Below are 20,411 nucleotides of genomic sequence, written 5' to 3' on the forward strand. Positions count from 1 at the left end.
TCAACCCCATTTCACTTTCACCTGCTGAGATTCAGAACTCAAACACGTTCAATTTACTTTTTTCCTCACAGATGTTCTTTACACCTTGAAACAAGATGGCTGATAACGTGTGTTTGTAGGATGTTGGACAATAAAGCATCTAGCATAATAGGTCCCAAAAGAAGACTTGATTTGTATTCTAACTTTGCACAAAAGAAACAAACACCTTATGGAACCATCTATGTGCTTACTTGATCCTCACTCAGCCTCACTGTCTATAAGTTGTTACATGCCCATTTGCCTGCCACCCCCGCCAGTTCCTGCTGCTTTATTCCTTCTCTCACAATACAGTGAATTGAAATCATCCCAGTACCACAAGCAAAGGAAGCGGAGGAAGAGAAAATATGTCAGATATATACATCTTGCCAACATGTTTTAGGAGATGCTTGGTGTAAATATTTGGCAGAGAGAGAAATTGACACCCAAGTTATGAGCACTCTGAACAGTTTTGTCCATGCTCTGAGAAATCCAGTGTACAAAAAAAACGACTTGAGAAAGAAACCTCATCAGGGGACCACAGCGACAGAACTGTCTTAAAACAGAAGGGCTAGAGAGGATAAAGGGACAGTAGAACGAATGGTAAAGAACAGCGAAGGGGAAGGAAAAAGCATAAGGTCGGGAGGGGCAAGTTGTCTCTTTGCCTTTCCTTCTTTTGCCTCAGGCCCATATCGGCCTTTCCTTTTCTTGACTTAACTGGGATGAATTTTAATTGCAGTCTCTCTACATGTTTTATACACTATATACTCTCTACTTGTGTGGAGTGGATTTCCCATTCATCACAGGATTGCAGGCAAAAATCCCAGGAGCATTTTGCTTTCCTTCAAAGTTAGCTTTGCTAAAAATCAATAACTTTAGGGCTGCTTCCTCCACTTAGCACATACCCTCACCTCAAGGCCATTTCAAATTTCATGATTTTATAATTACATGAATTTTGTTTCTTATCTTCCTATGCAGATTTGTATTTGTAATCTTCCCATGATAATACCGACTATAGTGTTTTAGTAACAGCATAAAGACAACAACTTTACAGCAACAATGGAAACATGCTCCTACTGTAGTTTTAACATAGTCAATATCATAAATGATCTCTAACAATTTATTTTCTCTCTGTCTCCTCCTCAATGCCCCCACATTCTTCAAATTAACGTTCTCATTTTCTCAGGGAATTATTATATATCTTGAATATTTTTATTGCTTAGGCTTTTATTCTGAACACCTGCAAGTCCAGTGCAGCAGTCAAGAGTCACAACTACATTCAATTGTCCTTGCCTTGCATGCAAACCACTGTACTTAGTTTAAAAAAGGAAAAAAAGAAAAACAAAAATAAGGGGTGGAAGGTGGGGAGGGGGAGGGCAAGAGCATTTCCTACTGCAGATTGAGTATCATCCCTCAGCAATATTGTTACATCTTTTCCTGCTTTATATTAGCTCTCCCTTCACAAAAACTGTGTCTTGGTATTTTAAATCCCCCTTCATTTCCCTGGTTGTCTCTCTTATTCCAATAATATCTTTCTTATCCTTGAAAACATGTCACTCCAATTCAGCAGTCTTATTACATATGCTCCTAGCATTTGTATAAAAGATATTTAGCTTTTCTCTTTGCCCTCCTTTACTTTTCTTTTTCACTGTCTCCTACAATGTTAATCCTTTCTCAACAGGAAATGTTTTTCCTTCAATATGAGTCTTTCTTTTCATGCATAGATCTGCTCGTTCAGCTTGAATTCCCTGAAGATAGTAAATCTTTAAAAAAAATATAAAATTAAAAATAAAAACCAAAAAAAACAGACCTCTAAAAAAAATACTGAAACAAAAAAGGCAGCAAGGGGAAGAAAAAGATAGAACCCTGGCATGTTCCTGAAAGAATTAACTCTGATCAGGAGTGAGAAATATATTAATAAAAACTTGACCCTTAACTGAAATCAGAAAGCAACCAAAACACAAATCAATCCACAGAGTAGTTTACAGGCTTAAGAAAACCTGAGTTATTTCATTAATAAAGCCTTCAAGATGCAAAAATGCAAGTAATAGCAAGCAGATCAAAATAAGAATCATGTACCTCATTAATTTTTTGGACAGGGGTAATTTTAGTACTGTGTGAAAAACTGAGCGATATAACCCACGCTGTCAATTATCTGATAAAGAAGGCCAAAGACAAAGAAAGATCGATGTGGAAAGAGACAGCTCTTGAAATGCTCTGTATTTTTAAAGAATTAGTATTACAAAAGTAAACATTGTTTTAAAATAAACAATTTAATCATAGATAAGCGATCCTTCTGCCACAGAGGCTGCACTCCAATTATGGACTGGCAATCGCTGTTTAATCTTTTGTTGGTGAATACTCCACTAGTATTTCAGTCATGAAGTAATATTAAAATGGTTAACTACAGTTCTGCCACCTTCTACCCCACCAGCACTGTACCAATGAAAAATATTCTTTATTGCCTGTGTCAGTAGAATTCTTTCAATCTATTACTGATGCCTCAGGACAGAATAAACATATCCAGGCAGGGGAGTGACAGAGAGAATCTAAGAGCTCACAATTGCAAATATAGATCCTGTTCAAAAAATAAAGTTAGTAACAAACCAGCTTTGCTCTAATATTTTAACTACTGATCCATCTCTGTTCTTTCTGCATGGAAAGGTTTAGCAAGTGACTTATGCTGCAAATGAGCTCCAAACAATAACGTATAATAAAAGGATCCTAGTCATTTGATCTGAAAATACAGGGAGAACAATTGCTCTCTTGCTGCATAATGACTCTATTTTCCCCAAGTCACAGAACAAATCAGATCCAGGATCCAATGATCACTATAGTAACACGAAAGGAGACAAGTTTATTAAGGATTCAACAAGCTACTTTTTAGCAGCTAAAACAGTTACAGAGACTTGCCAAAATTAATTGAAACAAAAGGTCTGAAAGCACATTTTAGATAATCTCATAACAATGCGCATTTTCCCTCTGCCCCCTCCATTTAAAATACAGCACAACCACTGATTCTGAATTTTCCTGAACTACTTGTAATCATGTAAATTAGGGATGAGATGTAGATGTCAAATGAAACGTCCCTTCTGAATAAAGTCTCTGTGCTTCAGTAGTCAAAGAATAAGCAGATACCCACACAAATGAAGGAAGCCATTACTAATGTACAATCATTAACCCTATATTACACTATCAGTTATATTTTAAACTGCAGTCTTTTGAACTGATGATAGGTGAAGAATTTTGCCCCACTTTGGACTGCTCAGTACTGTAAATTATCTCCACATTTACAGCAAGAATATATTTGGTCTACAACAACTGAGAGCTCTGTTGGGACTAGAAGGTTGAAAATTCATCCCTCTCTTTTTAGGGATGATTTACATATGAAGAAAGCAATTATTCTTGCCCTCTGAATGCCTTGCCACGGAAGTTTCATGTATCCAGTTAGGGGATTTTTGCAAATGAAGCCTCATTTTTTCTTTCAAGGCTTAGTTTCGTTTCATGGTCAAGGATCCACAAAATTCTGCCTTTGATTCCTTTCATATTCCTCTCAACAACCTTATTTCAGATACTTCCCTCCTAATCTGCACCCTGCTTTCTTCCTTCCATCACTAAGTCAGTTGAAAACTACTCCTTTGTACTGTAACTGAACCACTCTTTTTAAAGACAATTCACTGTAAGCTTCAATTTTCATTTTTTATATGAACTGTTTTTAGAGTTACTGTGCATCTTACCAACTAAGTTTTGCAGTAGATCCAACCTGTGCTGTTAACTTTGGAGGATGGTGTTTTGGTAGATTATTGTTGGTAGCTTGTTTTAGGGAGGAAAAAAAGTTGAGGCAGCAGCTCCCTCTAGCATATTTTGTTGGAGATGGGTCAGGAGAGGACCAGAGGAGTGGTTTCCAGAGCACTTTAATATACAGGCCATGAGCTAAGGCACAGAAAGGCCAGAGAGATTACTGATTAACAGCAAAGATGAGGATGCCAAAAAGCACAATTCAAGGAAAAAGATAAAAGCCTTTCAAATATAATGAAACACACTTAGAAGTCAGGAAATTGAGAAAGGGAGCCAGGAGACCTGCATGATTAAGTAGGCAACTGCTAAGCAAACACAGGTGGAAGAAGTGAGTCCACAGATCATGGAAGGAGGGATTGGCCACTTGGAAGGAATATAAGACAGTTGTCAGAGGATGTAGGGAGGCTACTAGGAAGACTAAGACCTCCTTGAAATTCAGCCTTGCGAGAGAGGTCAGTGACAACAGAAAGGGCTTCTTCAAATACATGCAAGAAAAGCTAAGAGCAGAGGCAACTGTCCTGGTTTGAGCCCTGACAGATCCTCTATTGCCCTAAGAAGGACAAAAGAATGACACTCACACAAATGGATTGCAGAGTGATAGAAAGTCTAAACAGAAAAGCAATTAGTGTTGTACAGAAACTACAAAGCATAGTGGCAAAGAACCCCAAAGCATACAGAGTCCCTCACAGAACACCCAAAGGCTCCCAATATTTCCCTTCTCCCCACCTGAGGGTATACCCAAAAGCCCAGGGCTCTTTCTTGTTTTGAAGGAAGCAAGTCAGAGAGTTGTGATCAGTGGGACAGAGTCTAGCTGGAGGTCTGTATCTAGTGGAGTCCCTCAGGGGTCAGTACTATTCAACATATTCATCAATGACCTGGGTGAGGGAACAGAGAACACTGTCAGCAAGTTTGCTGATGACACCAAGCTGGGTGGAGTGGCTGACACAACTGAAGGCTGTACTGCCATTCAGCAGGACTTGGACTGGCTGGAGAGCTGGGCAGAGAGAAATTTAATGAAGTTCAACAAGGGCAAGGGTGGAGTCTTACTCCTGGGAAAGAACAATCCCATGGACCAGTATAGGTTGGGGACTGACCTGCTGAAGAGCAGTGAAGAAAAAGGACCTGGGGGGTCCTAGTGGATGGGAGGTTGACCATGAGCCAGCAGTGTGCTCTTGTGGCCAAGAAGGCAGGTCGAGACAGGTTCTCCTCCCTCTCTACTCTGCCCTGGTGAGGCCACATCTGGAATATTGTGTCCAGTTCTGGGTCCCTCAGTTTAAAGAGGACAGAGAACTGCTTGAGAGAGTCCAGTGCAGAGCCAGGAAAATGATTAAGGGAGTGGAATACCTTCCTTACGAGGAGAGACTGAGGGATCTGGGGGCTCTTAAGCTTGGACAAGAGGGGACTGAGGCGTGACATTTATAAATATGTAAAGGGTGAGTGCCAAGATGATGGAGCCAGGCTCTTCTCAGCAATGCCCAATGACAGGAGAAGGGGCAAAGGGTGTAAGTTAATGCATAAGAAGTTCCATGGAAACAGGAGGAAGAATTATTTTACTGGGAGGGTGACAGAATACTGGAACAGGCTGCCTGGGGGGTTGTCTAGTCTCCTTCTCTGGAGATATTCAACACCTGCGTGGGTGAGTTGCTGTGTGGCCTGGCTTTGGCAGGGGGGTTGGACTAGATGATCTCTCAGGGTCCCTTCCAGCCCCTGACATTCTGTGATTCTGTCAGGAAGAAAAGTGGTAATCCAGTTTATGAACCTGCTACATAATTACCTTGCTTATGGGCAAGAAATACATGCATAAGGCACAAGTAGACATTAACTTGAAGAAATAGAATATCTACTATTAGGAGTCAAGCAAGCCACCTACAGAAGCTCAGAGATACAGGAGATTTTTTTCTTTAGACCTAACCTGACTAAGAACCACAAAAGTCCCATGGTACATGGTCATCAAGCCAGAAAGAGAATAGCATGTACCTCTGAATACTGAGGATAAAACTTCAGGGTAAGAATTTCAGTGGAAAGAAACAGAAGCTTGCAGTCCTGAAAAGTCAGATTAGGAGCAATATTGATAGTTTAATCTAGGGTGTCACTGAATATCACTTGCTGATTTCCCTACAAATGTGATAACTATGAACCTCACAAAATATATAGGCCATCTGCAACCACAGTCAATAGCAAGGCTACACCTAAGTATCCCCAAAAAGGAGAGAGGACAGGTTCAACAGGAAAATATTTCAGCTTTAAATCAGAAGGCAGAAGATCAAAGCCAATGCATCCTTTGAAATGCTGACAGTATCACAAAGGGTCAGGCAATCAAGGTTGCGTGATTCTGCGCATAACCATATAAATAGTGCATGGAAAAAAAGATTTAAGTCAATTCAGAATTAAGACATTTTTCTGGAGTAGGTATTTCAAAGAAGAGTAAGCTTCTACACTCAAACAGTGCCAGTTTACATATTTATCAAATTAGGAAAGAAAGCAATCAAATTAAAGGGAAAAAAAAATAACTTACAAGTATCTAAAACAAATGTGCTAACTAATCATGCACAGAGACTGTACACTGTGACAAAATATGCCTACCTTTGAAATCTAAAGCCTAAGAAGTTTGAACCTGAATGTCAGGAATTACATAGATCACACCACTAGAAAAGAATTACTATAAATTGAAGGAATTTCAGATTCTGATAAAGTAAACAAACTAACTGTATTAAAATTTACTGTAGAAGCTGGCATTTTAGCTTATTTTTTAAAAAGATAAAAGGAAAAAATTACTTTCAGATTCAATGGGAGACCAGACAAAACCCAGAAAATACCATTTTCCATTAGCCCTGCACAGATCAAAGAACAATGCTGAAATTAAAATTATAGACATGATGCGTGACCAGGTCTTGGACCAATTGTTCTGATAACCCATCAAATCAAGTCTATACATGGTGAATTGGTTAGAAAAGGCACATGGTTAAACACTGTATACTGGAAAAGGCTATATGGCTCATGAGGTTACAAAGGTGGCTCAGTTGGTAGCACATAAGACCCTTAATGGGAAGGTAGTGAGTTCAAGCCTGCAGTGGGCAGTAGTGTCTTCCCTACTCTAGTGGTGAGGTCTGTGGTGACAGGTTGGACTTGATGATCTTTGAGGTCCCTTCCAACCTCAGGAATACCGAATACGGCATGATTTTGTGAAAGGAAATCAAGTTCCAAATTCCAGTTCTACCAAGTAGTTGAAATGCATATAGATAAGGAAGAACAGACTAATAAAATATGTTGGCTTTCCAGAAAGGTTTCAAAACTGGCAGAGATTAAATGGTCATATTTCACACAAACAAGTTTCTCAGTAGGTAACTGCAACAGTCTCTTATTTAACATTTTGCACAGGCTTGAAAATATTGGTGAGTTAACACATGCAGACAATAAAAGGCAAGCCTGACTTCAAAGTTACAAAAGGATATCAAAATTTTTAAGGAACAGGTGATAAAGTACCAGGATAAGCACATTAAGCATGAGGTACTAGACCTGAGAAAAATATTCTTAACTATGTAACTATAACACAAAGTTCTGAACAATCTCAGCTCAGAAAAAAGTGGTCTTGGAGATAATGTAGTCACCCACTAATATGCAAAATACTCAGTGGCAAAAAGGAAACACTTTCCTGATTGGGAAAGAAATGATGAACAAAAGTATAAAGCTTCCTTGTTTAGGAATTTATGGTGCAAAGTATCTGGAATAAGAAGTGGAGTTCTGACCCTCACATCTCCAAAATTGTAACAGTATAACCTCAAAAATTTCAGAAAACATCAGTGAAGATGACTTAACTGCAGAACAAATTTAATATAATGAGAGAGCCAGTCTAAAACCAGTTATAAGATGAGATCAAATTCTATAACAAAAATATCAAGTAAGATGAAAATGATAATTAGAAAGCAACTCACAAAAGAAACTGGCAAAACCAAATCATCAGACAGCAAATTTAAAGTAAAGAACTACATACAGCTCTAATTGCCACAAAACAATATAGCAATAACTTAATTGGGGTTTTTTATAGTTTATATTTTGGTGTCAAACTGAAAATAGGTCAGTCAGTGTCTATTCCATATGGTCCACCTTAAGAAGCTTCAAAAAACACTGGTTGTCAGAAAACAGGTCAGTGATGTACCTGAAAGGTGCTGCTATGCCTCTATTCTTTGTTCATACACAGAATACCTAGACAGTCTATAAACTAACACAGCAGTCCTCAAACAATGCATTAATTTACAGCATTAATGAGCTGAAGTATTGCAATGAGATACACAGAAAGGATTGCTTCCCCTACTTCCATCCCAGACCTTGCTACTTTCCAGCCAAGCTAAGCTATCCAGTGCAATGTAATATCCTTTGCTTCTATGACAAAATGATACATGCAAAGACTTACCAGAATATTCCTCCCGTGGATTGCCACTAGCACATATGGGTTTTGCATTGTACAGGATCTACACATGTCATGTCACCTTCCATTTGCTGCATTGCACAGGTGTTAATGCAAGATGTGCATGAGAGAATTTACACATAGATAATGGAGGTTGCATAAAGGACATTGTGAAAGTTTCATTTTCCAAGTCTCAGACTTCTGACTTTAGGCTCCACATTGAAGATACAGAAGCCTAAACCAAATGTAGGAATTTTTTAAAATTATTATTATTTTTTTAATAACCAGGAAAAGCAGAACCTTCTCTATTTGGCTGTATGCTGTATTCATGAAGTGGTTTCTTTTTTTTAGACTATTATAAAAAAAAGTTTTAGTATCTTATCAGAATACCTACATAGTAACTGTTACATCACAAAGAGGGAAGGATAATGGTTCAATATCTGTGATCCACCTCTACCTCAAAGAGGTTTAAACCAGTTGCTATTTTTTTTGCTCACACACTGTTCATGCCAAGAGCTACCTGCTAGAGGATCTTTTGCCCACATTACAAGGGGTGATACCCCAGTTAATCACTTCAAGTTTGGCTGGCCCAGACAGAGGGGAAACCTGTGTCAAAAAGAACCCATCACTTATACAAAACTGATAATGTAGATGTGTCCTTTAAGTGTCACCTTAATGTTTTATACCAACAGCCATATCAAGTACATGCAACTACTTCCAATCTCTCAAAGGCTGTTCCCCACAAAACTCAATGGCAGGCAAACAAACGGAGGAGCAGTCATACGGCTGCAGATATGTACCTGAAGTTAAACCAAGCAATATATATCATACTGTTGAATGAACCTGAAGAACAGTTTTTTCTTACCTTTCAAAACATTCTCTTCTAAGAAACAGACAAGCGATTCCATATGGTATGGCATATCTTTTAAATTCATATGCTACCACAATATTAAATAACAACTCTTATGTACTGTAACTACATATGACAGAAACAGATGTGTTTAAATGGTCACTAGAAGGTTGATTCACAGCTACTAACTAGTTGAAAAGTAGTTATGGTATGCTTAGGAAGACTGAAACTGACTTTCTATTTAACACATCTCCCCATCTCCAGAGTAGTACTTGCCATTATCTATCTTTACTTTACTCACCATTATGTGAAAAATAAAACAGTATCAGTATCTGAATGGTTTGCAACCATAGCAGACTAGATGCTGAAACAGTTGCCAAAAGAGCTATGCTCACATTTTCTATAAAGAGGTTGCTAAACAGACACTTCTGTTGTCTATAGAGGACCAACTATAGAGAGAGACTGCATCCTCCTAAATATTTTCAGTACACAACTGCAAATAGTAGACCAAAAGCTCTAATATGTAGAATTGATGCAAAATCTCCCTATCTCTTCCCCTAATAAATAGTAAGTGATGACTTAGGAGGAGATGAAAGTCATTTGCTAAATTAAAATGTTTCTTCGCATTCTCCTGTCCTTACTACACTTCAGTTTAAAGCACCTCCTATTAGTAATACATACACAAGTGTGTGCAGAGTAAATGTTTTTCTCACTACTTTTAAGTCTCAGGTTCTTTGCTTTTAGTCAAAATTCTAAAGTATTAAAAAACTTGTGCAGAAAATAAAAGGATTTCACAAATTGGAAAGGACAAGTTTTCTCTTGATAGTCAAACAGTTATGATGTAAAGCAGTCTCATTAAATCACAAGTACTTTAACCTTTTCTTGAAAGAACTGGAAGATTTAAAGATTTATAAAGAAATTTTGCCTAAACTAGGAAATGACTCATATTTGACATGTATTGAAATGATAATGCTGATTTCAATAGGCACTCTAAGAGCATTTTCCTCCCAGGAGAGTAATTCAGTCATGGTTACCTCTCTGCATTTAGATTTTAAACTTACTTTCCAAAGCTTTTAATGTGCTATAGTCTGCCAAAACATGGCACAGTTACATAGATATGATCAGGCAAAATAAAGTGCAGTAAAAAGATTATTTTTATAATTGCAGACACTAAATATGAAACAAATACATCAATCTGACATGTTCTAAAAGAATCTCCTGTTTCATCAGCCTTGGCTGTATCTGAAAATTCATGTTCAAATTCCACTGTTCGTAATTGGTTAAATAAATTCTGAAGTATCAAAGGGAAAGTAACAGACTCTTAAAAGGGAAACTGAAAACTAAAATACATAATAGACCAGCTGTTAATAAGTGGTGCAAATCTAATATTGGCATCACCACACAGAGATAATGAGGTACACAATTTGCCTTAATTATGCATTGCTATGCTTTCAAATTTTTCATTTCTTTAAAAGCTAATTTTTTAAGACACCAGTTTTCCTGATGTTTCACATTAGTGCATATCAGATTCTTTTATGTTAAGGCTAAATATCCTTTACTCCACTGTGTATCTTCACAGTTTTTCTTAATATATACCTAAAAGAGATATATCAGTAAATACTATTAAATCAAGATCAAACACAGATGGACTCTAAAACTTTCAGAAGCCTGAATGACTTGATCCTCACCAACTGAAATGCACTAGAAGAGTGGCAGTAATTTCAAGAGGTCAGAATCCACAGCCTATGGCATTAAAGCAAAACAATCCCCAAACTAAAACACTGAAGAAAAAAGTTCCTTTACAAATCATAAGCAGTGGAAAATTGAGGCAGACATCATCAGGGAAAAATAAGTTCTATTAACTGAAGAGTGGGGGGAAAAAAAAAAGGTTGAAATTTACTTTTGTTGCAAATCAACTTAGCTCAGCAGAACTTTTCAAGGGTGATTTTTCTCAAATGTTTATTGGGCATATGGGATAGCAAATAGTTCTGTCAGCAAGATACTTTCAGAAATATACAGAAAGAAAGTCGCATAAACTATTTAAAAATATGAAGTTACATTTAGAATGATGCAATCTCGTCTCAAGCATCTTTCTCAACAGCCCATTCCAACACTAAGAGTGACTCATGTCCAACACCCTGCTGGCAATGGTTGTTACAGTAAAATTTCAGGAAAAGCAGGAAGAAAAACAAGAAGAAATCCCACAGGCCACCTACAGAAGTGATTGATATGAATTCCTATCTTTATCTGTTGGATGAACTGTACCACATCACCCTTTTTATGGAAGTTACTGAATGTAATTTGAAACAATTTTCACCTCTTTACTTTTTCTGATCAGAAAAAGCTCTTTCAGAAATACTGCTACACCAGAACCGACTCCAACTTAAATAATCTTTTAGAGTGTTTACACTCTAACAGATTTAAAGAAAAATGTATGACTTGCTACTCTTCACTGTAGTTCTTCCAAGAAAAAAAGTTCTCCAAATCACAGCTTGCACAGAGTCTTTCATAGGCTTGGTAGCTCTGTTCCAAATTGCATTTCTTAAACATGAATGACAGAAATTTTACCCAACATTTTGCACAAAATCTGAGAGTCTGGAGCAGCAATGACACTTTTCTTTTGGTACTGGGAATGTCTCTCCTCACACATTGCATAAACACACGTGTTTTTTTTTTGTAGCCACATCATGACAATAACTCATCATCACTACCTGGGACTACTACTTCAACAAAAGATTTTGTGAGGGTGTTTTCAAGCTCATTGCTTTGCATTTTGCAACACCAAATATTATTTCATGCCAGTTACTCCACTCCTTTTGCTCATGTCATTCTTTGTGTGGGATTATAAATTCCTTTGAGCAGTATCTATTGCCAGCCCTCCTCATGAGCAGTCCCTTTGACCCTACAACTTCTCACGGGTTGTCACATCAATGCTAAACTGAACTCCAGATAGGGGAAACCTGACACATTTACTTTGCCCGAAAAATCAGTTTTCTCATCAAAAAAAAGCTAAGAGGTTAGACAGTGATGAGCTATCTTTAGTAAATCCATGCTGCATTTTATCCTTATTCTATTTAGCTCCACATCTTTATCTATTCCTTCAAAGGTCTTTTCTAAATCCTTATATGCTACTGCGTCAAGACAAATAGGTCTGCATTGCTGAGGTCTTTTTTCCTTCCTCTTTGTACAGGCTCTGGTGGGGATGGAGTTACAGTTTCTTTGCAACACCCTGTATGATGCTGTGTTCTGAGTTTGTGGCTAAAGCTGTAAAACACACTAATCTTAGCTATTGTTGCAGAGTGCTTACACAGTGCCAAGCCTTTCTCTTTTCTGGGAGTTCTGGTGGACAACAAGCTCAGTAAGAATGAACAGTGTACTTCTGCAGCAAAGAAAGTCAACAGGGCACTGGATTGCATCAACGAACGCAACAGCAGCAGAGGTAGAGGTCATTGTCCCCCTCCTACTCAGTCTTTGTCAGGCTATAGCTGGAATTCTGCGTTCAGTTTGGGTCCCTGCTATGCAAAAAAAAAGGATGTGCACAGGCTGGAGAAGGGCCACAAAGATGATCAAATGACTGGGAGGCTGCCATATGAGGAAAGGCTGAGAGAACTGGGTTTATCAAGCCTTGAGAAGAGAAGACTTGGGGGAGACCTTATCATCATGTTCTAGTATTTAGAGAGTGGTTAAAAATATTAGAGATTCCCTTTTCAAAAGGGGTCACATGGAAAAGATGAGAGACAATGGGTACAAGATAATCCTGGTGAGATTCGGGGTGGACACAGGAGGAAAATTTTTCACAGTAAGCACAGTCACTGGAATAATCTCCCCAGGAAAGTGTTACAATGCATAGCAGCGTTTACTGCTATGCATTGAACAACTCTCCACAAGGAAACAAAGCACCCAATTCTACAGGGTGCTTGAGGGTTCTTTGTAATACAATTTAAGATGTGTGTGTGTATTTAAATACACCCCTTTCACTCTTCACTTTGCTCTCCCAGCCTTTAGCGGTTTCTGAGGCTAGTACAAAATGTGGCTGACAGCAGCAGCAATAATATAGCACCCTTGGAATGCTTGAAGTGTAAAGTTCATTAGTTCTACCTTAAGGTCACTCTTTTAATCCAACAGCCAAAATCTTATTCACACTACCATACTGTTATCCTGGGTTAAAAAAGAAAAGAAAAAAAAAAACCTGCAAAAAAATCAAGATGTCAGCTTAGATACTTCTTACAAGTGACAAGATCAGCACTACAAATCCAAATCACAGTCAATACCTTTTAGCAAGTTTCAAGAAAGCAGCAAAACTATTCTTGATTGCGCTGCAAACCAAACAAAACTTAATAGAAGGGGTAAAGGAAATGAAGGAAGGAGAAGATAAATATTTCAATACCTGATAATTATGTTTTGCAATTATTAGTTGAACTTCGCTTACAACCAGAATTTACTAGGACATCTGCTGGGAATTACAAGACATGCAAATAACTGAATTTTAAGTTCTGTGTTTGTTTACTGATTTTTGTACATACAGTTTAAATTTTAACAATTTTCCCTTATCTGCAGTGGATGTTTGTACACTTATTACAAGGTTATGCCAACAGACTTTTAGAACACAGCAATTTTACTTTAACAATACTGAATTGTATTTTTAAAATAAGTAGTAATAACTCTGTCATTTATAAGCTTGATTGAGCTTACATGAAGTCATACATGTTTAGTTATGTGCACTGTAAGAAATTTGAAAGGGATTCACCTCTGTAAGATAAGTACATTAGCATGCACAGGTTTGCATTTTTAGGAAGCAGTCTCAAAGACCTAAGCTTTACCAGTAGTGTTAGAAATAAGTAGCTTTTCTTTACCCCAAATACTTGTGTTCTTGAGGTGAAAATTAACAACCTTGTTTGTTCAGAAAAATGAGCGCAGCATTTCTTTCCAGTGCTAAATTAGCTATAATCTCAAAATGAGCTCCCAAATTAAGACCTTACCTACAAGACTCAAGAGTTATCATTTACATCCCCCAATTTACCCTTTTGTATTTATACAGTTATACTATTCTCACGCAAGTGTTGTATTTCAACAAATATTAAATGGTTTTTATTTTACTCACCTGCACACTAAGATGAATCCATTTCTTCACAAGAATTCTCCCCAGTGTCATTACTTTTATTGGTGGCTGCAAACCATTTACTGTGCGATAATAAAACATGGTCTCTTTCTCAGAGATTGTGAGTTTGAACACAGTCTGCCCATCAATAGCCTTTTCTATCACACACCTTTGGAAATAACCAAGAAAAACAACATAAGGTCAGGGGCACACACATATACACATTCCTGCCAAGGTGCTATCCTGTAAAGTGATGCTAACCAGAATGTATTAAAATAAACGTTAAAAATACAGCTCTTGAGAAGATGCTCAGTGACAGTGAAAGTCAAAGGATGTGCTAAGTGTAAAAGAACTTTAGCAGAGATATTTTCTGTCTTAATCTGTGAGATGTTTTTTGGCTTTGGTTGGTTGGTTGTTTTTTGGGGTTTGTTTGTTTTGTTGGGTTTTTTTTTAGTGTAGTGCATGTTACACCAGTTCACCTTGGGGTGAAAGAGGGGTTCATTTTGCATCTTCTTTTCAGGGTTTCATGACAGCAACAGCAGTCGCTGGCCAGCACTACACAAGTCTCTGTTGCACTTACACAGAGCTATGAACCATGGTACATCCTGTGGAGACACTTGTATTTTTCCTCAGTCTAACAAGGCAAATACAATATAACCACAAAAAGGAGTGCAAACATGTTCTGGAAATAAGTCTTCCATCTTTCCACCAAATTTGTCCAAGTAAGGTAGCAACAGCACCAATTTCCCCACACACTCTCCCTTTGACAAAGCCTTTCTTTAACCAAAGACCACCAGAAAAAAGCAGGAAAGTTATCCAGACACTTGTTAGGTTTGGTTTTTTTTCCCCTCCACAAAGATTTCATATCATTATCAAAATGTAATACCAACATACAAACAATACTGACATCCATAGCAACTTATGTTGCAGACCCACCTGCTGAAATACTTTTTTGCCAATCCAGTCACCACAATGTGAAGTATTAAGATACACATGCTTGTGAAAAAGCTATGTGATTTAGTAATGAGTACAACAAAAATTATAAAGTTCTGTATTCCCATTTCAGCTGCTTGAGAAATCCAGTCCTCAACTTACTGAGCGATGAAAACATTCTTAAATTACACCAGACTAAATTAGTGCACTAAGTCACAAGAGAAAAGCATATCATATTTGTATGGGACCAGGGTTTAATGTTTCAGAAAAAAATAAAATAAACTCAAAAATAATAAAATGCCTCCCAACAACAACCAACTTAGCTACCAAATAAGAGTCCTGCCTTTTAAAAGACAAGTACCAAAAATGCTGGGTTTTGATACTGCCACCATTCACTGTTTCACCTTTAAATACAAGAGAAAAATTAATTCATCTAAACTGTCACCATTTTAGCCTGCTGGAATGTTGTCAATAAAACAACCTGCAAAATGCAGACTTTCAATTTCCAAACCTTACTAAACCCATGTTTCTTAATATATTGTCAACTGGTCCTTTCAATATTTTGTTTGCTTGTAAACATGCTAGTTTTGCTAGATAATAGATGTGAGGAAAGGCTCAGCTAAGTAGCAAAATATTTAGGAACTGGATTTACCCAGTTGCTGGATAAACAATAATTGGATAATCCAGTTTTTTGTTTGTTTTAGTTATCTAAAAAACCACATCCTGACATTGTTTTTATCCCCAAAGGTCTCATGACTTTAAGAAGGGAAGCAACCTTGATGTACATCACTTTGAAAGCTGGAAAGAACAAATGTGAATTGTGGCTCGCTACTGAAAGAGAAAAATCAAGAGGCAGAGAACAAAGGAGGGAGGGGGAAGCAAAACAAAAAAATAAAATTAAAAATAAAAATCCTAAACTGGTGCTAACCCAGGTGAAATAGATAGAAGCATTATATCTGACTCTGAACACAATTTTTCATTCCAGCCATGATTAGAGAAAGAAACTACTGCTCTTTGTGATGTTTTCAACTTCTGGTAACCTATAGTCCCACAGAGTTGATTCTCTATGGTGTGGCTGGAGGAAGAAAAAGCAAACAATGCAAATGTGCTTGGTCAGCTTTCAAAGAGAAAAATATTCTAGAGAGTTTAACACAGCTGCACTGGTGATCCCCACGCATTAACTGGAGCACTTGCAAATGAGAACATCTGCATGGGTTCAAAATCAGATGTATGGTATCTTAAGGCAAATCCCCCTTTCAGTCTAATTCCTAATGTAAAACATCTGAATGGATATAAAGCAATATGATATGATTTTAGTCCTTTAGATAATTACAGTTAAAAACAACAGATCTACTGCTGACTTCACAACTAGACCATTCACTGACCCTTTTGCATGACAAAGGCTCTAGCTCATTCCTCTCCAACCACCAATATCTTCTGATCATTTAACTTCCAGTTAGCCCAGTTCACACTACACCAATATAACATGCCCATAAGGATAATTGATACATGCTAAACTTCTACTCATACTCTTATCCCATTCCATTGCAAAGGATTTATCATCATATACAACTTCCTTCATCATCCTAAGGCTTTCTTACAGGCTACACAGTCTTAGTCAAAGTATTTATATTAAATGAGTGCACACAGAAATAGAGGAAGCATGGGAAAAAATAAAATTCAGGGGCAAAAGCTCTGGTAACTTATTGCACTTACTGCCTAATGGGAAAATAAATCTAAAGACTGAAGTACAAATGCCAGCATTTTCTTACTACTCTCTTGCTTTTCTTCAAGATTCCGATACATAGTGACTTAAAATGATACCTACAAATATCTATATTATAAATCTCAGAAGAATATTAAGGCTTCAGATAAACCTGTAACATCCTGACTTTCTGCTCTTTGTATGAGAGCATATTCTTCCCCAGATTCATATAAGCAAACTTGATATGTGAAATTGATGAAGAAAATTCTTGATCTTTTTCATTATCCACATATTTGCTCCCCCAGAATGCCACAGTCTTTAAAGAGCTTTCACATTTTGGATCCTCACATCAGTATCCCTCTCTCCAGCCAACAAAGTACTTTCTAACACAAAAATAATCCTGCTATTCTTTTACATGGGCACATGCTTAACAAGGAAATGTCACAATCTTTACAGGGACACAATGGGATACTACACAGCTTCTTTCTTAAGTGCTCTTTAGCAGCCAGCCCATATAACATTCACCACAAAGAAACACATATAGCATGGCATGTTCAAAAACCATAGGTTTGCTGTACTTGATGTAAGAGCGCTTCACCAGCTCCTTGCAGGATGCCTTCTGAGTCAAGCTTCAGTGGTTATTTGTGCGCAATTACTGTTTCACCACAACTGGAGCTCAGTTTTCTTTTTGTGAAAGGGGAAAACAACAGCAAACAAGCAAACAAACCGAAAAAATCCACACACCACAAAAACAACCAACCCATGCTTTCTGTCAACAGTGGGGAAAAAAAGTCTAGACAGTGGCATATCAATCTGACTACTGTAATAACTATTGTCCAGCTTCAGTTTTCAGGACTAGGCTCTACCATTGTCATTTCTACATGCTGAGAAGCAGCAATCACACAAGCCAGAAGGAAAAAGATGTGATCTATTACAAAACTGGAATAAAAAATTTATATTTTAAAGTGATCTATTAAACCCACTGAAGAGGAATATGCACATTGTGTAGTTATTAACAGAGTAGCAAGTGCAGGCTAATGTTTTACATTAGTCCATGGATAATCAGACATCAGTAGAATCTGGTTTCTGAATGGTACTTAATCATTAAAAACTAAGGACATATATTTCATTGTTTTAGGCTCCATGCAAGCAAAAACCTATCCCACTGATAAGAGTTTCATGGATGTCACTCAACATATTGATTGGAAATTAGGACACTTCTGCTTCAGGTAAAGCAGATGCTCTGCTGAACAAGACTCTGATATGTCCATGTGTGGACATGAAGTCATGGCATAGGACAACCTCTGGAATGGATTCTTTGGCATTCAAGATTCCAACTTTATACAGCAAATGCTGTCTAGAAAAGACACTAGGTCAGTGCTCCAGAGACATCTTTACATATGCCTTCAGCCAAGTTGATTTAACTTAAGCTCAAACTAAAATCACTTTTGCTCTGCAGATCTCATTTATTTCCCCTTTACGAACACAATTGCTACAGTTAGATTGATTTTTTTAAAGTAATTATCCTTGCATAAAGCAGACTATAATTTTACTCATATCATCATTTTAGACATTTCTATTGGTTTTGATGATTTTCACACCACTAGACAGCTCACTATTTCAGAGCAGCATGCAAAATAAGTATAAAGAATGCTACAACAAAGGAGATCATTGGATTTCTTCTAAGAGTAAGTTGTATGAGCACAAGTATGAAATTCGGCAACGTGCTCTGAAGGAATGTACCACACTTTGTGCTTCACTTCAAAGATCTTCACAAGCAGGGTAGGAAAGAGTAGGGAGCTCTGCATTTTGTGGCAGGTGAAAGGAGCACCTTTTTGCAGGATTTGTGATGCATTTCTCAAAAAGGCAGTTTTCATTAAGGCCCAGTCAAACTGAAGGGCCACTTACAACAACAACATCTCCTGTAAGTGTGACATATAGGTAAATAAGAGAGGGAGAACGCTTAGCTACACCTGTTTTGTGAACACCTAGTGGGAACTTGATTAGCGGTTTAAGCAGTGGAATCTTTTGTTAAAGCAGCAACACACTCAGTCAGCATTCCCCAGATCTTTGAGGAAAAACTGTGACCACCTTTCTGTAGCACCAACATATTCAAATTAAGGATTTCCCTTGTTGGTTTTTAAGGAGTAATCAGTTTGGTTTTTTTCCATTGTGAAAGCAGCAACAGCACAACCCCCTGACAAAATGTTTATCTAGCATCTTTTAGAAAAAGGAATATTTATTATAAATACAAATTTAGAATGTTAAAGGACATGCACATTTCTTATGAATAGTTCCCACTGAAATCAACTGGACTACTACTTGAGTCAATGCCACTGAAACCGAACCTACTTCTCTTGACATCTGTGAAGACCTCAACCTAAATACAGCTTTAAAACGTCACAGTTTCTCACTGTACCTTTTTAAAATTTTAAATAGCTTGCTAATAATGACCGTGACCACAATGATCAATTTTTTTAAGAGCACCAGGAAAGTAAACACCTTCAATACTACTTACATTACACCTTCTTGCTCAGGTTTCAACCATACAGTTAACGTAAATGAAGCTGCAAGCCTCAAAGAACGGGGAGTATAGATGCAATCCTTGTCATTATGAAAAATAAAACTGGAAGCATTGCTGGAGGACCCTGGATGCAAGTCCCTTCTGTCTTCCATGATACAGGTACCGAGGCTTTCTGAAAGAAGTAGTTTGTATGAAGAAGGTGACGACCTGTGTGGACATTCCTGAACACAAAACCTCTTGGTACAGGACATAATACTTTCAATAGCCAGTGAGCTATGACAAAAAGTACTTCGGTCTGGCAGCCCACAAGTGGCTTCGGTTGGCACAACAGACACGTTCTTGAAAGCGCCCACATTTTCAAGCCTAGGGAAATGTCCCTGAGAGCTGACCAACACAAAGGAGTCATAAGAAGTTAAGATTAATGTTTCAATAGCATGAAACAAGAAACGACACCTCAAGGAAAGAGCCCAGCAATTCATGTTTACAAAAAAGCTCCTCCTGATTAAAGCATCTGTAAATAAATAATGATGTCCATGTCGGTAGTGATGTCCTCAGGTGGTACGCTTCAAGAGTTTAGGTAGCATTTCATCTTCAAACCACTCAGGCAAGGACTGAGTCATAGGGGACATCTGTATCTTCTGGCCAGCAAAATGCACGTGGGGTGACAGTGGTATCTGCAAACCACAGAAAACAGACATAATCTGTGGAAGGCACATGCCTTCTTGCACCAACAGAGGCAATGACACACTAGGCATTTTAAGGGTTAGAATTCTTGCAATTTCAGCCAGCAGTGCCATCTGCACACCTTCACTGTCTACAGCAAAAATGCCTCTCTAAAGCAACAAACAGGACTAGGCCAACTTGAGCCTGCACACGCTGACGTCCGAGTTTATCCCAGATTTGACACGTCACGCGAGGCCCATGCTTAGCTTTGCACATTAAGTAACGTGTACAGAATAAGGTAGGCCATGCAACTTTAGCATCCCAAAACCTTTCCTATGGGATTCCAGCTAGTTGGTTGAATCTCACATTTACCATCCCCCGCTTACCTCAGCTTTACACCGATATCTGGGAGCCACTCTG

At 37.9% G+C, this 20,411-nt stretch overlaps 1 protein-coding gene across 1 annotated transcript in view; it reads right to left on the minus strand.

The window, feature by feature from the left end:
- Positions 1-19,807, minus strand: part of USH2A (usherin) — a 378,576-nt gene extending 358,769 nt beyond the window's left edge. The window contains exons 1-2 of the mRNA XM_068153470.1: positions 19,323-19,807; positions 14,170-14,335 (exon numbers count right to left, since the gene is read on the minus strand). Coding sequence (XP_068009571.1) covers positions 14,170-14,335; positions 19,323-19,807 — 651 coding nt within the window. The remainder of the gene's footprint in view (positions 1-14,169; positions 14,336-19,322) is intronic.
- Positions 19,808-20,411: the final 604 nt, after the last annotated feature.

Source organism: Melanerpes formicivorus, unplaced genomic scaffold (genome assembly GCF_026170545.1).
Source record: "Melanerpes formicivorus ecotype bairdi unplaced genomic scaffold, bMelFor1.0.p_v2 SCAF_26, whole genome shotgun sequence".
Lineage (NCBI taxonomy): Eukaryota > Metazoa > Chordata > Aves > Piciformes > Picidae > Melanerpes > Melanerpes formicivorus.